Source organism: Excalfactoria chinensis, chromosome 2 (assembly GCF_039878825.1).
Source record: "Excalfactoria chinensis isolate bCotChi1 chromosome 2, bCotChi1.hap2, whole genome shotgun sequence".
Taxonomy (NCBI): domain Eukaryota; kingdom Metazoa; phylum Chordata; class Aves; order Galliformes; family Phasianidae; genus Excalfactoria; species Excalfactoria chinensis.
In genome coordinates this window covers 122,903,509-122,918,657 of record NC_092826.1, presented here as the reverse complement: position 1 = coordinate 122,918,657, position 15,149 = coordinate 122,903,509, and the positions used below count along the sequence as shown (strand labels likewise).

The following is a 15,149-nucleotide window of genomic DNA, read 5'->3' as shown; positions in this document are numbered from 1 at the left end:
AAAAGGGCACAGGGATGAGGAGCATCTGCAGAACTGTAGTGCTGAAAAAGAGATATAATCTATTAATAGGAAATATTAAAGGACATATTAATAGAGATATTACTCTGTTAACAGGCTACTTGGCCAATCTAATGGGAAGCGCTCGACTCTGTTTGCCTGATTTCTGTAGACTTGTTTTTCCAGTGCAGAATTCTCTCTGGTTTTCTTTATTGGTGCTGTTTTTTTTTTGATCAGAGTGTTCACTTCCAGTCCTCCCTTCATTCAGCACCCCTCCTTTCTCTGCATGAAATAACATTGGCCAGGATGTGCTTTGGATGTTGTTGTTTTTTTCTTCCTCTTGTGTTTGCATGTCACAGAGTGTCGCAGGCCTTGTTAAATAGCAAGCATGCATGCCAATTATAAACCAATCTGTTAATGATCGTACGACTGCAAACTATGTTTGCAATTTCTTTGTAAATTAGGCTACAGATGTTATTTTTTCACTCTGCTTATTTAATGGCAATATTGGACTGTAACACGATTAAATCATATGCCACTGTATATCCCATCAAAGAGGATCCAGCCTCTAAAATAATTAAATAGCCACAGTTACCCTGTCTGTCTAATCAGTTCACACCATTCAACTTTGACAGCATTGTAAAGCAGCTGAAATCGGCTGCAGAGGCCCCACTGTGGGTTGCTGAGGTGTAGGGCATGCTATACATTGCTTGAATAGGAGCTCTTCTGTGCTGCCGTGGAGTGCTGGCGCTCCTGGGCTCCCAGAGCACTGTCTGACTAGACAGTGCTGTTTGGCATTCAGTGGGGGTCAGGGAGCATTTCTGGGCAAAGGAGGGCCATAAGCAGGAGGAATGAGATGTGTGTCAGGAGCCAGCAGGGGAAGTGCTGCAGCACAAAGGTACGTTCTTGTGCTTTGAGCTGATGTCATCCTGGGACTACACAAAAGAAGAAAAAGTGGGGGCTTTTGTGCACAGAGCCAGATGACATCAGCTTCATACAGTAGCCATGGTTCTGGGTTAACTTGCTTTTCTAAAGCTCTTAGAGTTTTCCAAAATCTGCCTGCATGGTAAGCACTCTTTTGCTTTCCCTCCACCTCCCCCATACAATCATTTCCCGGACTCTCCCACCCCCTGCATTCCCTTTCTGCACTGATACATTCACTTCTCTGTCAGCCAGCACTGCCCCTTCCTGAGCTCCTGGACACAAAACCGCATGCTGTGCAGGGCCCAGGCTGCTAATGTGGGACTGTGCATGAGCAGCAGAGCAGGATATGTGGGATCAGATAGGGCTGGCTCCCAGGGAATGTCATTGCTGGCTCTGAACGTCACAGCTGTGACTCCTGACAGCCTGTAATACGAGTGCAAGTTCCTCCACAGATGACCACAGTCATCTTCTGTCTGTATGTTGTAGGCACTTCCTTTTCTTCTTTTCTAGATTGGTGACATGCACAAATATGGGTAGCCCTCTTACCCTTGGTGCCTGTTGTCAGAGTATATGCTGCTGCCATGAGCTGGATAAAATTAGATATGTTGTTGTGGTCTGGGCGCAATGCTCACTTCTCCCTTCTGAAAATCTTTTTAATGTACAAAATCCTTAGCAGAGAATTTCCCTTGCTGTAGAGGAGCTCAGCAGGAGATGCCTTTCGGCTGGGAATTTCATAGTAAAGCATTCATGTTCCTTCTTTGAGGGCAAGGGAAGCTAAACACAGTCTGCTAACATCTCACCTGACAATGTCTATACATATATGCAAAGAGGAGACTTTTGCTTTTGCTCAAATGACAAATGTATGCTCTAGAGTTCAAGCTCCTGTAAACTATTTCTCAGGCTGTTCATGTGCTCCTTAACTGGCAGCTGTGAAGCATCTATGAGAAATACATCAATGACATTCACATTCTTTGGTGATCAAAGAGCAGCAGTTGGGTTTGCCACCAAGGGTCTTATACAGTTCACTTCAGACATTCCTTCTGGGTAGCTTTGCTAGGAGTTACGAAGTGATCTCAAAAAGCTGAAAGACTGCATCAAGAACAAGCGTGAGGAGCCTCAGCTAACATGCCTGGCACGAATCTGAAATGTTTTGATTTGAAACATTCGCATCTTTTCAGTTGCTGACTTGGGCTGCTGAAGGAAACCTAATCTGTAGGCTTTCTGAAAGAGAATTGATCTTGTGGGAATGCTGTTAGTCTTTAAAGTGTCTTGTATAATTTTAACTTGCATAAAAAGTTAAAGTGCAAAGAAATGGATTTAAATGTGTTTTTGGTTCTGTAATAACACTGTTCATCTAAATGCCTTTCAGCGATTAAGCTGCACTTACCAGAGAAAAGCTTGAATCTGCAAGGTGCTCATTCAATTTCTGTTGTTTATGAGGAAGCTTAATACAGATGAATATATTTGGGGACACATATTGGCCCTTTGTGTAAGAACAAACTCTTGGTAGCAGTCTGGCTGTAGCAAAGATGGCATACCAGCTGAATTGCTTTTCTTAAAAAAGTTCAGGAGGCCAAAAGGGCAAAGGTCTCTGGGTGCAAAATTACACCAGTGACAACTGTCACTATCCGAGAAGACACATATTTCCTAGACCCGTCACTTACCTTATTAAGCAATGTATGTGTAGGAGGGCTGCTTTATATATATGGGTGTTTCATTGGAAGCTTGCTTATTAGTCTGCTTCATTGTTAGTAAAGCTTATAAATTTAGTTGGCTCTTCTCAGTGTAGTCAAAATCTGTGTTTGCTATTCTGTTTTCTGTGCCATATTAATTCCCCTCTATGAAAAAGAAACAAAGCACGCTGCTGAGAGATGAATAACATAGCTCAAAAGTATTGCTCTTTTCCTATGCCATCATCTTCGTTCCATTGGATTTCCCTAGGGAGCCATGACTGATGGACAGGGTATGGAGAAAACCCACTTGGTTCATGAGGAGAGCAGTTTTTGTTACACTGGGTTCATATTTTTGGAAGATGAAAGCTATTCAAAAGCATACAATAAATAAAGACTGTTCCTCAGTATATATGCAGGCAAATTGTGAAATAGTTTGTAAGCTCTTCAGGGAAGCACAACAGAAACAGATATTAGATTAAGATGCAGAAGCCGTTCACTGCAGATATTTGCCAGACATCCATTAGGATTGCTGGAGAGAATATTGCATTGCCAATCAATAAGGGAGATGAGGCCCAGATTTCCTCAGCCTGAATTCTCACTCTCGTTTTGATTCTTTATGCAGCCTTGGAAAATCAGTGATAGTTCAGTTTTCAGAAATGGCTCTTCCTTTTCAGTGTCTTTTTATATCATGTTGGATCTGAGATTCAAGAGATTCAAGGGGTCTTACCATGACTTGAACTATTGCTTTGAATTATAGGTGTGCTGTGTTCAGCTGGCTTTTTGTATCACAGCCTGGCTATTATAAACACTGACGTATTCTCTATAAGACATTATGAGGAATTAATTATTGCTTTTTTTCAGCAAGCTGACCCCTTCCCCTCTGTCTAAGAATATAAGCTAGAAAGTGGGCTTCTTTTTGGGACATTGAACACTGACAGCTGCTACAGAAACTGTGGCCATTCAGCATCTTGGGAGATTCCAAGCTCCTGTTTAAATGCCTAAAAGTGTCTTTTAAGTCTCTGGGAATTTTTCTTTATCCAAGATATTACTGACCTCAGATTGGAACATGTAGAAGATGTCAGAACTCAGGAGGCTGATTTAAAAAAAAGCAACTAATGAAATCTATATATGTAATTAACAGACTAGGAGAAAACTAACCAAAACATTTTCTCACTTGAATTTCTACCTGCTATCATAAACCTCCATGAAAAACATTATCCCAGCTTCTCCATTGGATAATGTTCTATAAAATAGAGCTACTCAAGAGAGCAAAAGGTTTCAGAATCGAGTCCAAGTTATACTTTGTGCAAGTGTTAGCATAGAGCAGACGAATGTTCGTACTAAATGCTCCTTGCAGCTAGAGTCAGTTACCATTTACTGAAATATTTCAGTATGAGCACAACCCTGAAACCTTTCATTTCCTTAACTGATTTTAAAGGAACGGTGCCAATTTGCTTTAAGCTTTGTGGGAGGGACTGTTCTAGAGTGTGGCTAAAACATAGCCATGAATGAATCAGAAATCCTTGTGAATAATAGAGGTTTCCACAGATTACTACTTCTGTATTCAGCTATAATTATTTATGAGAATTGGGATTCTTCTTTGCTTAATGAACACCATCTGCTAACCAAACAGGCAGTAATACAGAAAGCCATCTATAAATTATCTCTTGCACAATGTTCAACGACTGCTAAGGTTTTAGCCAGAGGAAAGCAAAAACAGCAAGTTATGTGTTTCCTGAGCTTTCTGTTTGTTGCCTGATGTCCTAGCAACTAACTACCAGGTTAGGGAGCTGTTTTAAGCATTTTTCAAGGGAATTCCAAGACCTTTACACTGCTGAAACATTCCCCCACATGCACTTTTTTAAAGTTTAACTGCAAGGCAGAATTTTCCAAAGTGACCACAAGGAAAGCTGCACAAACCGGGTGTGTGCCACATGCAGTTCAGCTGCAAGAACGTTTTCCACAGTGCAGCTGTCCATGTAGCTGTCCAGACACAGCAAGCTCGCGCATTTCTGTGCTGTGAAAAACTTCTAAGTATGTTTTACTGCGGTCTGTAGTTATGAAGCAATTTAGAGGTTCTGCCCTCTCATTTTTGTTAAGCACTAAATTTTTGTTGCCATCTAAAGCAAAAACTCCCTTTATTTGAATAGAAGCAAAACGTAATCTGATGTTTGAAGACGGGTATAAATAGTGGGAGAAGGTTTGTGTTCCATCACTGGTGATGCCAAGGATGGAATGAGCTCTTAAATGCATAATCCATGCATATATAAGTTTGTATTTATATATGTGAGTAAATGTATGTGCATATGCTTATCCTCACACATATCTGTTTGGCCTGAACACCATTCAGATTAATACGATTTGTTTGTTACCTTATCTGTTAATTTGGGCTGTCTGATTTCAGAGCCAAATCAGATTTCAGAGCATAAAATAAGTGTCTTAAGGCAGAGAATCCATAGGTAATACACAAATAATATGTACTGCTAGTTAATATTTCTGCTGTTGCTTGTATCTTTGGTCAAGTCAAAGAAAAAGATAATGCTACAAGAACTTTGTGGCCAGTGGAAATGGGAAGACAGTGAATAAAGCAGGTATTGAATTTCAAGCAGTTGGTTTTTTTTAAATCCTTGACGTATTTCTGTATTTTGTAAACAACGCCGAGCATCTGTATTTCCAATAAAAGCACATGAGAACTCACTCTTATCTCATCCATGTAAGAGCAGAAACAGAATGTATAGGCTTTTTGCCACATGGCTAGAGTTTATTCTGGTGTTACATTTATGCTCTGCTGCAGAGGTTTTTGCTGCCGTATGCAGGTCAGTCAGAATAGCGTAGGTGTGAAGCTCAGATGTTTGCAAAAAGCACTGAGTCAATTTTCAGGTGTTATTTAACAAATAGTTGGGCATGAACTCAAGCCATTTCTTATTTGTTTGTTAACAATAAGCTTGGCAACATGAGTTCTGCATGTTCATTATAAGAAATGACTCAATTGACCTCCACTTTCCTGGAGCACTTAAAAGAAAACCTTTTCTGGGAACGTTAGTAGTTGGAAGAAAAGAAATGGCACATTGACAACAGTTTGACATTCTTATTCATGTGCTTCACTTGCTTCATCCATAGAATATCGATTGAGCTCAGAGCAAATATATACCCCTCTGGAGAGAGAGTGTGACTAATCTGAATGCTACCTGCAAGGCTGCAGAAAAAGAACGGTCTGTGCCTCAAACGGCAGCACACAAGTTTTCCACTCCTCTGAGACATTTTGGGTTTAAATAAAAAACATGTCTTTGTGGCTATCAGGAAACTCTTAGTAGGAGAAGCTGAGTCATAACTGCCTGTTTAGTTCTAAAACGTTCCCAGCTTTTTTAGGCTGATAAATAGCAACTGGCTTTGTTCTTGCTTGCTGAAAGTCCAGTCCTGCCCATCCCCACCCCTGGGCAGCCCAGCCACTCAGCCCGCCTGCTGGGAAACCTTTCTGCTTCCCAGGGAGCACGGTGGCCTGTTCAGTGCTCTGCAGTCTGCTCCTGCTTCTGAGGGAAGAGAGTAGCTCATGCTGCACTTTCACTTGTAGGACTCTCCCTGTACACACTTTTTTCCTCCCAGTTGTAAAAGAAAGCAACCAGTCAGAATTATAAAGCATTGTGTGCAGCAAGACGAGGAAAAAAAGCTATCCTATAGGTTCATCCTCAGCCATGCACAGACCTGTAGATAACCGCTACTCAACTGCAGATAGTATTCTGTTTAAAAGGTGTTTTTTCCAATCTATACTGGATCTGTGTAATGCAGCTGGCATGCCTGGAAACATCTTCCACATACCTGCGGTTAGTTACATGGCCCTTTAGTTTAAAGCAGCCTCCTAATGTGTTCCACTCTTTCAGAAGTACTGCTCTTCTTTCCTTTCATAGATTTGTGTTTTGCAGTCCTAGAAAGCATCAGAGCCAACTGTGGAAGAGCCAAACTCAAGTTTTTAGTGAGGAGCTGGAAGATCCCCATGCTAGAGATGGTGGCAAATAATGCCAGGGCCTAACAGCCACCCTTTATTTTATACACTCCTCTAATCTCTGCAAAGTCTATACATAACAAATTATTTATAGACTTTGCAGAGATTAGAGGAGTGTTAAAATTCTGTGTGGCTTCATTGAGCTTGTTCAGAAAGGTATTTTATTGGTTTTGTGTTATAAATGTCTCCTCTAACTAAAAGCTCTGGAACAGATACTGTCTATCACTTCTGACATTCCACAGTATTTGCCTCTGGGAATATGCAGCTTGTGGTTTGTTATTTGGTTTTATTAAATATTTTGGGGCTTTTTTTGCTGTGTGACAGAATCTGCCCTCTGGAGACAAGCCAAAGAGATTGATGGAGTGTGGGCTTTTCTTACTCAAGTGACTCTGTCAAATCTATGTTAGTAAAAGGTTAGTTAGTGACTAAGTGAAGCACTTGGGGGGCTTATGATGTGAAGATGAACAAAACACTACAAGACAGTGTGACACTCATGTGAAATCAGACCAAATGCAAAATTACTTTGCTTTTTGCATCTGATGAGTACACAGGCACTCCATTGGCTTCTTTGAAAATGATGTTTCGTGATGAATGTTGCTGTCTAAATTTGCCATGAAACTGGAAAGGGATGTTGTGCCTTCCCACCCCACAGCTTCCCTTCTCTGGAGATTGGGTCAGTGAGAAAATCAAACAAAAAGAGCCAAATGCAACCATTTATATCTGTATAAAGTAATAATAAAGCTGCAGCTTCAGGTGTTCATCTACTTTGTCAGATCAGGGCCTGCATTTGGTCAAATATTTATTTATTTATTTGCATATATGTAAACATATCTACATGCTTATTTTAAACCATCTCATAATATGCAAGAATTTAATCACCCAAGTGGCTGGAGGGTGGGACTGGGACAGTAATTTCTCATCTGAAAAAAAGAAAAAAACGACATAATTTTTCAAGTCTGACACATCTTTACAATTGCCTGGTTACAATTCAGTGAAAAAAAAACTTTAAATCCACCAAAATCAGACAGACAGCTTATCCATTGTGACTTGCCAGCTTGTAGTCATGCTCAGTGCGCTAAAAGAAGTTGCATTGTCTTTAATTTTATTAACTCTGAGATGGCATTTTTGCAACAATAGGAAGCCCTCCCCATACTTGATGACTTACTTGGTGTGTTAGTTGAGGTCAGTAACAACCAGGGCTGAAACTGATTCAGCTTTTTAGAACCAATGAAACAATGGTAGAGGTTGATTAAAAAAAAAAAAAAAAAAAAAAAAAAGTGTCGTTTTTTGGTTTGTTTTTTTTTTTTTGTCTGTTTATTTTTTGTTTGTTTTTAAATCTGCATCTCAGTTTGTTCAGCTGTCAAAGCAAATACTTAGTGAGAAGAATGGCAAAACAGAGGGTGAAGTGCTTGCTGTATAGGATCTGCCAGCAGGCCCAGCCTGCAGTTCCTCAGTTTTTCCTTTCTGATAGGCCTCTGACAGAGAGGGTCATCCAATCTGCTGTACAGTCTCGTGAATGAAATTGGTTCTAATGTCTGTCCTCGTTATAGAGCTGTCTGATGTCTTCCAGAGCCCCTCACTGACAGGCTGCTTTGCTGTGTTATCAGGTTGTGGAGGAGAACTCTCTGGCCCTTCTGGTTCATTTCACAGTCCTGGCTACCCCAACAGATATCCAAGCAACAGAGAATGCATCTGGTACATTCACACGACGCCTGGTAGCAGCATCCAACTCACCATTCAGGAATTTAATGTTGAATATCACCCAAACTGTGACTATGATGTTTTGGAGGTAAGAGTATTAGATTTAGTTCTCAAAAATACACAGGTAATAAGCTTTTCTGTCTGGAGCAGATCACTCCATGGACTGCAGGAACAGAAGAAACAGTGTAATGCAGTTTCTCCTTTCTGCTATGCTTATGAATAATAATATGAATAATGAAAACTGTGAAGAACCTTTATACTCAGAAAAATAAATAAATAAAAATAAAAGAAGATACAGTGTCCTAGTCAGCTTAGGGCTGTAGAACAAGGAGAACCCTCCTTGCTCAGTAATGCTTCTGTAAGAGTTTACTGACCTTTAAGAGACTCAGACAACTGGGTGGACCTTTATATATAACATCTTTGTGTTCCCGTTGGGAAGGAGCTAGGTGACCAGTTCCTAGATACAGAGTGGAATAGACTTTCAGTATAGGAAGAAAGGGAATTATTTCAAGGAGAAAATCTTTAGACTATGGATGTTCTAGATGGGTATTGCTAGAGACATTTGAGTTCACTAATGGAGGTACAGTTGTTGGGTCTTTTGCTGTTAGTACCTGTGTACCCTACTAAGTCTGGGACTTCTGCGGGATCTGGTTGTGAGGAAGCTTCATTATATTCTTGTTCAGAAGAACTGGCAACTGTGACTTTTTATCACATTGTTGACACCAGTGACTGCAGGTGGGAGACTTGTATTGGCTGATTTGGGTACTGATGGAGTGTGTTGCACTGCAGCTTCAGTGATGTTTGTTTCTAAAGTGACAAGATGAAAGTTAATCTGACTGTAAGTTTCAGTTATGTCTGGAGAAATCCGTTACATAATCACATACATAATCACAAAATCTATGTCTGCTCTGGTTGACCATTTCCTGAAGGGCAGTGCCTACACATACAGGTGGTCACCCAGCAATCCGAATCAGGTAAGAGTAAATATGGCTGGGAACCGCTTTCTTTACAACTTTCTGACTAGTGGAGGTGCTGGCCAAAAGTCTAATAAGTGGGTGGCCTTACACAGATTGCTTAAAGAAGTGATTAAAAGGATCCGACTGTTTGCTGCTTTATGTCTCTGACCTTATGTTTTGGATTTTTTTCCTTTGCCATTTCAGATTTTGTTGCTATGCTTTATTTCTTTCCAACTCCATTCATGCATCAGCACAGGTGCCCACTTTACTGTTTGAACCTTCCTGCTTTCCAGTGCTCAGAACTGGCATGCCTTCGGGTTGTTGCTTGGCCTTGTTTCAACCAGTTCCCAACACCTGTTTCTGATCAGCTAACAGATAAACTAATGTAAATCAAAATATTGAGAAAGATTGGTTCATGTCTTATTGCAAGATCAAAGGTTTTGTCTGGCAGTGAACAGCTTTCTCTGCCAAACTGCAGAGGCATTTGGTTGAGGTTTATGTAACTTGCCACATGCGTGTTTTCTTGCTTTTGCTATAGAATTACACATTCACAGTGTGATTGATATTGTCTGCACAGAACAAATGATTACACAGATTTAGCGGGGAAAAAAGAGTGTGGTTAACTATTTTCAGGAGCTGCTCTGTCTTGTAATCTTTGTTTTGGTAGTTGTCCACATATCTTGGAATCACTGAATCATAGAACATTCTGAGACGGAAGGGGACCCACGCAGACCATTCAGTCCAACTCCCAGATTCACAGTATAACCCCAGAATCAAACCATATTTCTGAGAGCATCGTCCAAATGCTTTGTGGGCTCTGGCAGACTTGGTGCTTTAACCAGTGTCCAATCTGCGAAGCATGCACACAACAGTTTGATAAGTGGTAGGAATAGCAAGGTTTCTCATATACCTTTGACACACTCTGTGTTTCAGTGATCACAGGGGTTCCAAATTTCTTTTACCCTCATTCTGTCTTTCCCTGTTCTTTGGATTTTGAAGTCAACTTTTTCACAGTTATTCTTCTGATTTTGCTTTTCCTTATCTCTGAGAATGAGTACTGACTTCTTGTTTTCTTTCTAACCAAGGAACTATCCAATTTTATTAGGAAGTAAAAATCAGAACTAAAGGAGCTCTGCACCCTGCTGCCCCTCCCTGCCCAGTTAACTCTCTCTACCCTCTGAAACCCTACTCTCTGTTTTTAGAATATCACAATAAATTCAGTGTTTTCTGTTCCCCTTTCAAAATGCATTATCTTGTAATAAAAATATTTCAGTAACCACAAGATGTGGTTACTTACATGCTTGTAGCTTTTGCTTAGAAGCATCCTCTCCCTTTCCACCTGGTAGAGAACTGTAGGAAAATTCCAAGTATCCAGTATCCCTTTCCTATAGTAGGTTTCAGCAAGACAACTTATGGACAAATTTTGTTTATGAAATCCTCAGTTGTTGTCTCCCTTATGTTCTTCATGCTCTCTGGATGCTCAGATGTTTGAGCATGCACTTGTTTGACACCCTGCACTAATTCTCCCTCTTGTTTCTCTTACGACACTGTAGCAGTCTGTCTCTCTTCCCAGTCAGATTCCGCTCCTTTCATAAACATTCAGAACCTTTTTTTTTAGTTGCTTTAAGGTGTATTCTGGAATATTTTATGGAAATAGAAGCCATCATTTTGGACATAATGAAAGAGTTATTATTTTTTTCTCTTGAAAATATATACAGAGAATGACTGCTGATCAGATTTGTGAAAGCTTTAAGTATATGCTGCCACAGCAAGAGGTAGCAGTGAGCTGAAAATGAGGGAAACCTGTCAACCCACTGCACTTGCAGGTCTTTAGTAGTTGTTTTTGTCTTCTCATTAAGCATAAAGAGCTACCAAGTATTACTGTAAGTCTTGATTCTCTGACAAAGTGGGGCTCTCTCTTTGCTGGCAGTTATAATCTGAGCAGGGATCAGTTTTATTCCCAGAAAATCTGTGTCATGAGGGTGACCAACCACATGAAAACAGCTTTCTGTTGCTCATAACTCTGGAATGCTGACTGTTAACAATAAATGGAGCTAACAGGGCAGAAGCAAATGGTCAGAACAGATTAAAACCACGGGCTTTATGACAGTGTCCTGCATCCCTTCTGTGCCATCCAGCCTTACTGAATCAGGTGCTCTGATCTGATGAAACATTATGATTTTGATCTGATTGCAGCTGAGATATCCTGTGACTTTTTGTGAGCCACACCCTGGATTTCATTATTTCCATCAATCCTCTTTTCCCTCCTTTTTTTTTTTTTCCTCTTTCTCTTTTTTTTTTTTTTCATGTGGTAACTATTGCTTTTCTGCTTTGTAGCCAACAGTAACATTTTATTGTTTTTTGTCATGGAAACACACTAGCTTGTTTTTGTTCCAGCCCTTGTGAAAGCGTCCGATTAATTAAACCAGCATAAAAGAGAAAAGAAATATGCTCCTAGCTGTGGAGACTAGTGCTTTTTATTTTGAAACTGCGCAGAAAACTGTTGCTGAACAGCTAACAGTGTAAAGGAAACCCACAAAACTCAGATTCCCATTCATTATTCTTACCCATTCTTAATTTTCTTTTAACTGCACAGCAGAAATCAGCAGGGTTTATGTCAGAGCTGGGTTTGGTCTCCTTGCCCTTGGTGTACAGATGGCCCCAGGGAGCACCATGTGAGAGGTTGGTCCTTGCTGCAGATTAGATGCATATTAGAAACTCCTGCTGTTTCCTTGGCCACATATCTTCTCCAGGCAGGTTTAGATGATTAAGAACGTGTGTTCCTGCTACGTCCCATGCTGTGGCTCTGACTCAGAGAGATACACCACGAACACATTTTAAAATTCACATTTTGTGCGGACTTCTGACAAATGCAATTATCATTGGGCCTTACAAGCAGCCAAGCAGTGACATTTTACTGAAGAGACTGAGGTTCCAGTGGACAAATGTTCTTCTTCCCCAGACTATGACTGCTTCCTTACGAAGTCTTAATCTGAACTGTGACTTCATCCATTCTGGCTTCTGAATGCTTTGAGAAGATTGATTAGACAGAGGGACCATTATCCATTCAAACCAAGCAGACTCCCCGCGGAAAGCAAAAAACTGCTATTCTCAGTCAAAATTAATATATTTAAGCTATTAAGCCTGTGTAATCAGCCACTAAAACAAGATACAATCTTCTGAACACCTTAGAGACTGTGACAGAATTAATTCCTTGTTTCTTCTGGGGTTGAAGCTTCTGCTTCTGAAGTGCCACATTACCCTGATGTCACTTCATGTTTTTTCCTTTAATATTTCTTTCTACCTCTAATGGCAGAGCAGCATCAGGCACTGTGAGCAGCTGGTGTGCAAACAGTCCATGGAGTTATGTAGCAGTGCACTACACTTATCCCTGGAGGTGGTGGGACTAGTTCAGCTGTTTGTAAGATTTACTCAGATATTTAACTTGGACAGAACACAAACTTCTGAGGTTAGAAAGTATCTGGCAGGGCTTGTTCTGATACTGAGTTTGCTCTCATCTAGAAATGATCAGTGGCAAAAGGGCCTTATAGAAGGCTAATAGAGATAGAGATTCATGGATTGCTTTTTTACTAACTTATGTTTATGAGACTAAGAAAATACTGGAGCAGGCTTGGGTCATTACTGGTGGGAAAATCTTGATGGGATCTGTTGACCAACTTTCTTTTTTCCCAGTTTTGTTGTTAGATCTTGCCATTCTCTATTTCAGGATTTGAATACATTGTGGAATATCTACTGATATTACATTGATATGAGAATAGTTGTTATTGTTCTATCTATAGCTAGTTCAGTTGTGGAAAGATAATGGCACATTCTTATTTGATGTCTCCAACTTTGACATTTGAGGTTACTGTCAAGCTGTCTTTCACAGCAGTATCAGACAATGTTTCATTAACATACATGAAGCCATTGGGTACCGAAATAGCATCTGTTTTTTATAATTGTGCTGAGAATGTGTATTTTCTATGGCTGTAATAGGAAAGACTGAGGAAGATGAGCCACTTCCAGCAGCTAAAAATGGGCTCAAACTAAGATCCCACATTTGGATCTTTTTGGAAAACAAAAAACAGGATTAGCAAGGTTCCAGGGCTGCCATCTGGTTCATTTGAAGTGCAATAATTTTCAATATATAGTGCACAATACTGAATAAGATTTAGCAGTGACTTTCTGGTCTGTAACTGCCCGAGGTGTGCTTTCCCATATAAGAAATGCCAGCTCTTGAATGTCAATTTCTTTCTTTCTTTCTTTTTTTCTTTTTTTTTTTTTTTTTTTTTTTTTTAACTGTAGCAAATATGTTTGTATACAGTTCACTCTGAGAGTAATAACTTCTAATTATTTCAGTGGAAACTACAGTAGCTACAAAGGATCTGATAATGGTATTTGATAGAGTAAATTCTCTGCCATAAAATACTCGTTTTCAATATAGCCACCATTATTGGCTGATTCACTTGGATGAGCAGATCAAGATATTCTTCATTTCATGGTGTGACAGCTGTGCATTGGGCACGTGGAACATGGTTTGTCTTCCACTTCACTGTCCCACTGCTGAAATACACCACTCACTACCTAATAGTGCTGACACCCACTGTTTGGTCTCCAAAAACATTCAGTAAACACCAGCCAATGTCCATGGGTGCCATTTTTTTTCCACATGGAGGAATTCAGTTCCATGCTTTTACTCCATATTTACATTCATGTCAGGTACCATTCTGTCAGACTGCCCCTCTGCTGCCATCAGTCACACAGCAACAAAATATAACAGAATATTGGTGATGAGGTTCAACCTGTATTGCTATACCACCAACATCCACCTCAGACGTTGTGGGCCAGCATAATCAAATAGAAGGTGTCACTTTTGGAGCAGCTCTTGTGTATATCCTTGTTTCTATAGAGGATTATTATATTGTAGTTTATATGACCAAAATTATGTGGTTTGGATTTTGGTTCTGCCACTGAAGTTAATACATTTGCAATAGAAAGTTTCAACAGAAAGTGATGAGATCTAGCCCCGATTAAAATAAAATAAATCAGTCTTACCTATGCAAAATATCAGCACAAATTCCTACAAAGAGATATGGTTTGTTTTCCCAAGCACACAAAAATATATTTTTATGTTACCACAGAAACAAGGTAATAACTGTCAAGGGATCAGTGAAGAAGAATGTAGCAAAGTCCCCAAAGCAGAAGGTTCTTATTTAATGCAAGGCTGGTTTGAACTCTCATTCTGTACTTGTTGTACTTGTTTCAGATGGTGCATATACAAATAAACTTGTAGAGAAAATAACCTTAATATCCACTTTGCATTTAAAATGTGCAATCACTTTCAGTACTTACAAGAGATTTTTCTTCTCTGAAATATTGCTCTCCTTTCTATGTGGCAGATGGGCTCTTTTAAAAATATTAACAGTGTTTTCTTCCATTTTTAGATCTTTGGTGGCCCTGATTTCCTCTCTCCCAGACTAGCCCAGCTGTGTATTTCAAGATCAGCACAGAACCCGCTCCTGGTCTCTACTACTGGCAATTCGGCTGTTATCCGTTTCAAGACAGATGAAGCAGTGACTGGGAAAGGTTTCAGTGCTTCCTGGCAAGAAAATCTGCATGGTGAGTGTATTGATTAGTTCTATGAGAAATTCAGGAAGCCAGAATTGAGGATTAGCCATGCAAGCATGTAGATAACCATTAAAAGCTGAAGGTGAATTTGGGTGTTACTGGATGTAGTAACACTTAGAGATACTGAAAAACACCCAGAGGGGAAGAAGAGAGAAAGAAAACATTTAATTAGCTCAAATCTAGGCCTGCCTATATATTTATACAGACTGCCTTGTTGGGAGTTTCTTCTCTACAAAATTAGTCAGGGCATTTTTGTAATCACAAAAGAAC

The 15,149-nt window shown here is 39.9% G+C and overlaps 1 protein-coding gene across 1 annotated transcript in view; it reads left to right on the top strand.

Moving 5' to 3' along the window:
- The window catches only part of CUBN (cubilin), a 134,255-nt gene that overhangs the window by 53,232 nt on the left and 65,874 nt on the right, over nt 1-15,149 (top strand). Inside the window, 2 exon segments of the mRNA XM_072328892.1 lie at nt 8,202-8,383; nt 14,696-14,870. Of these exon segments, the coding sequence (XP_072184993.1) occupies nt 8,202-8,383; nt 14,696-14,870 (357 nt within the window).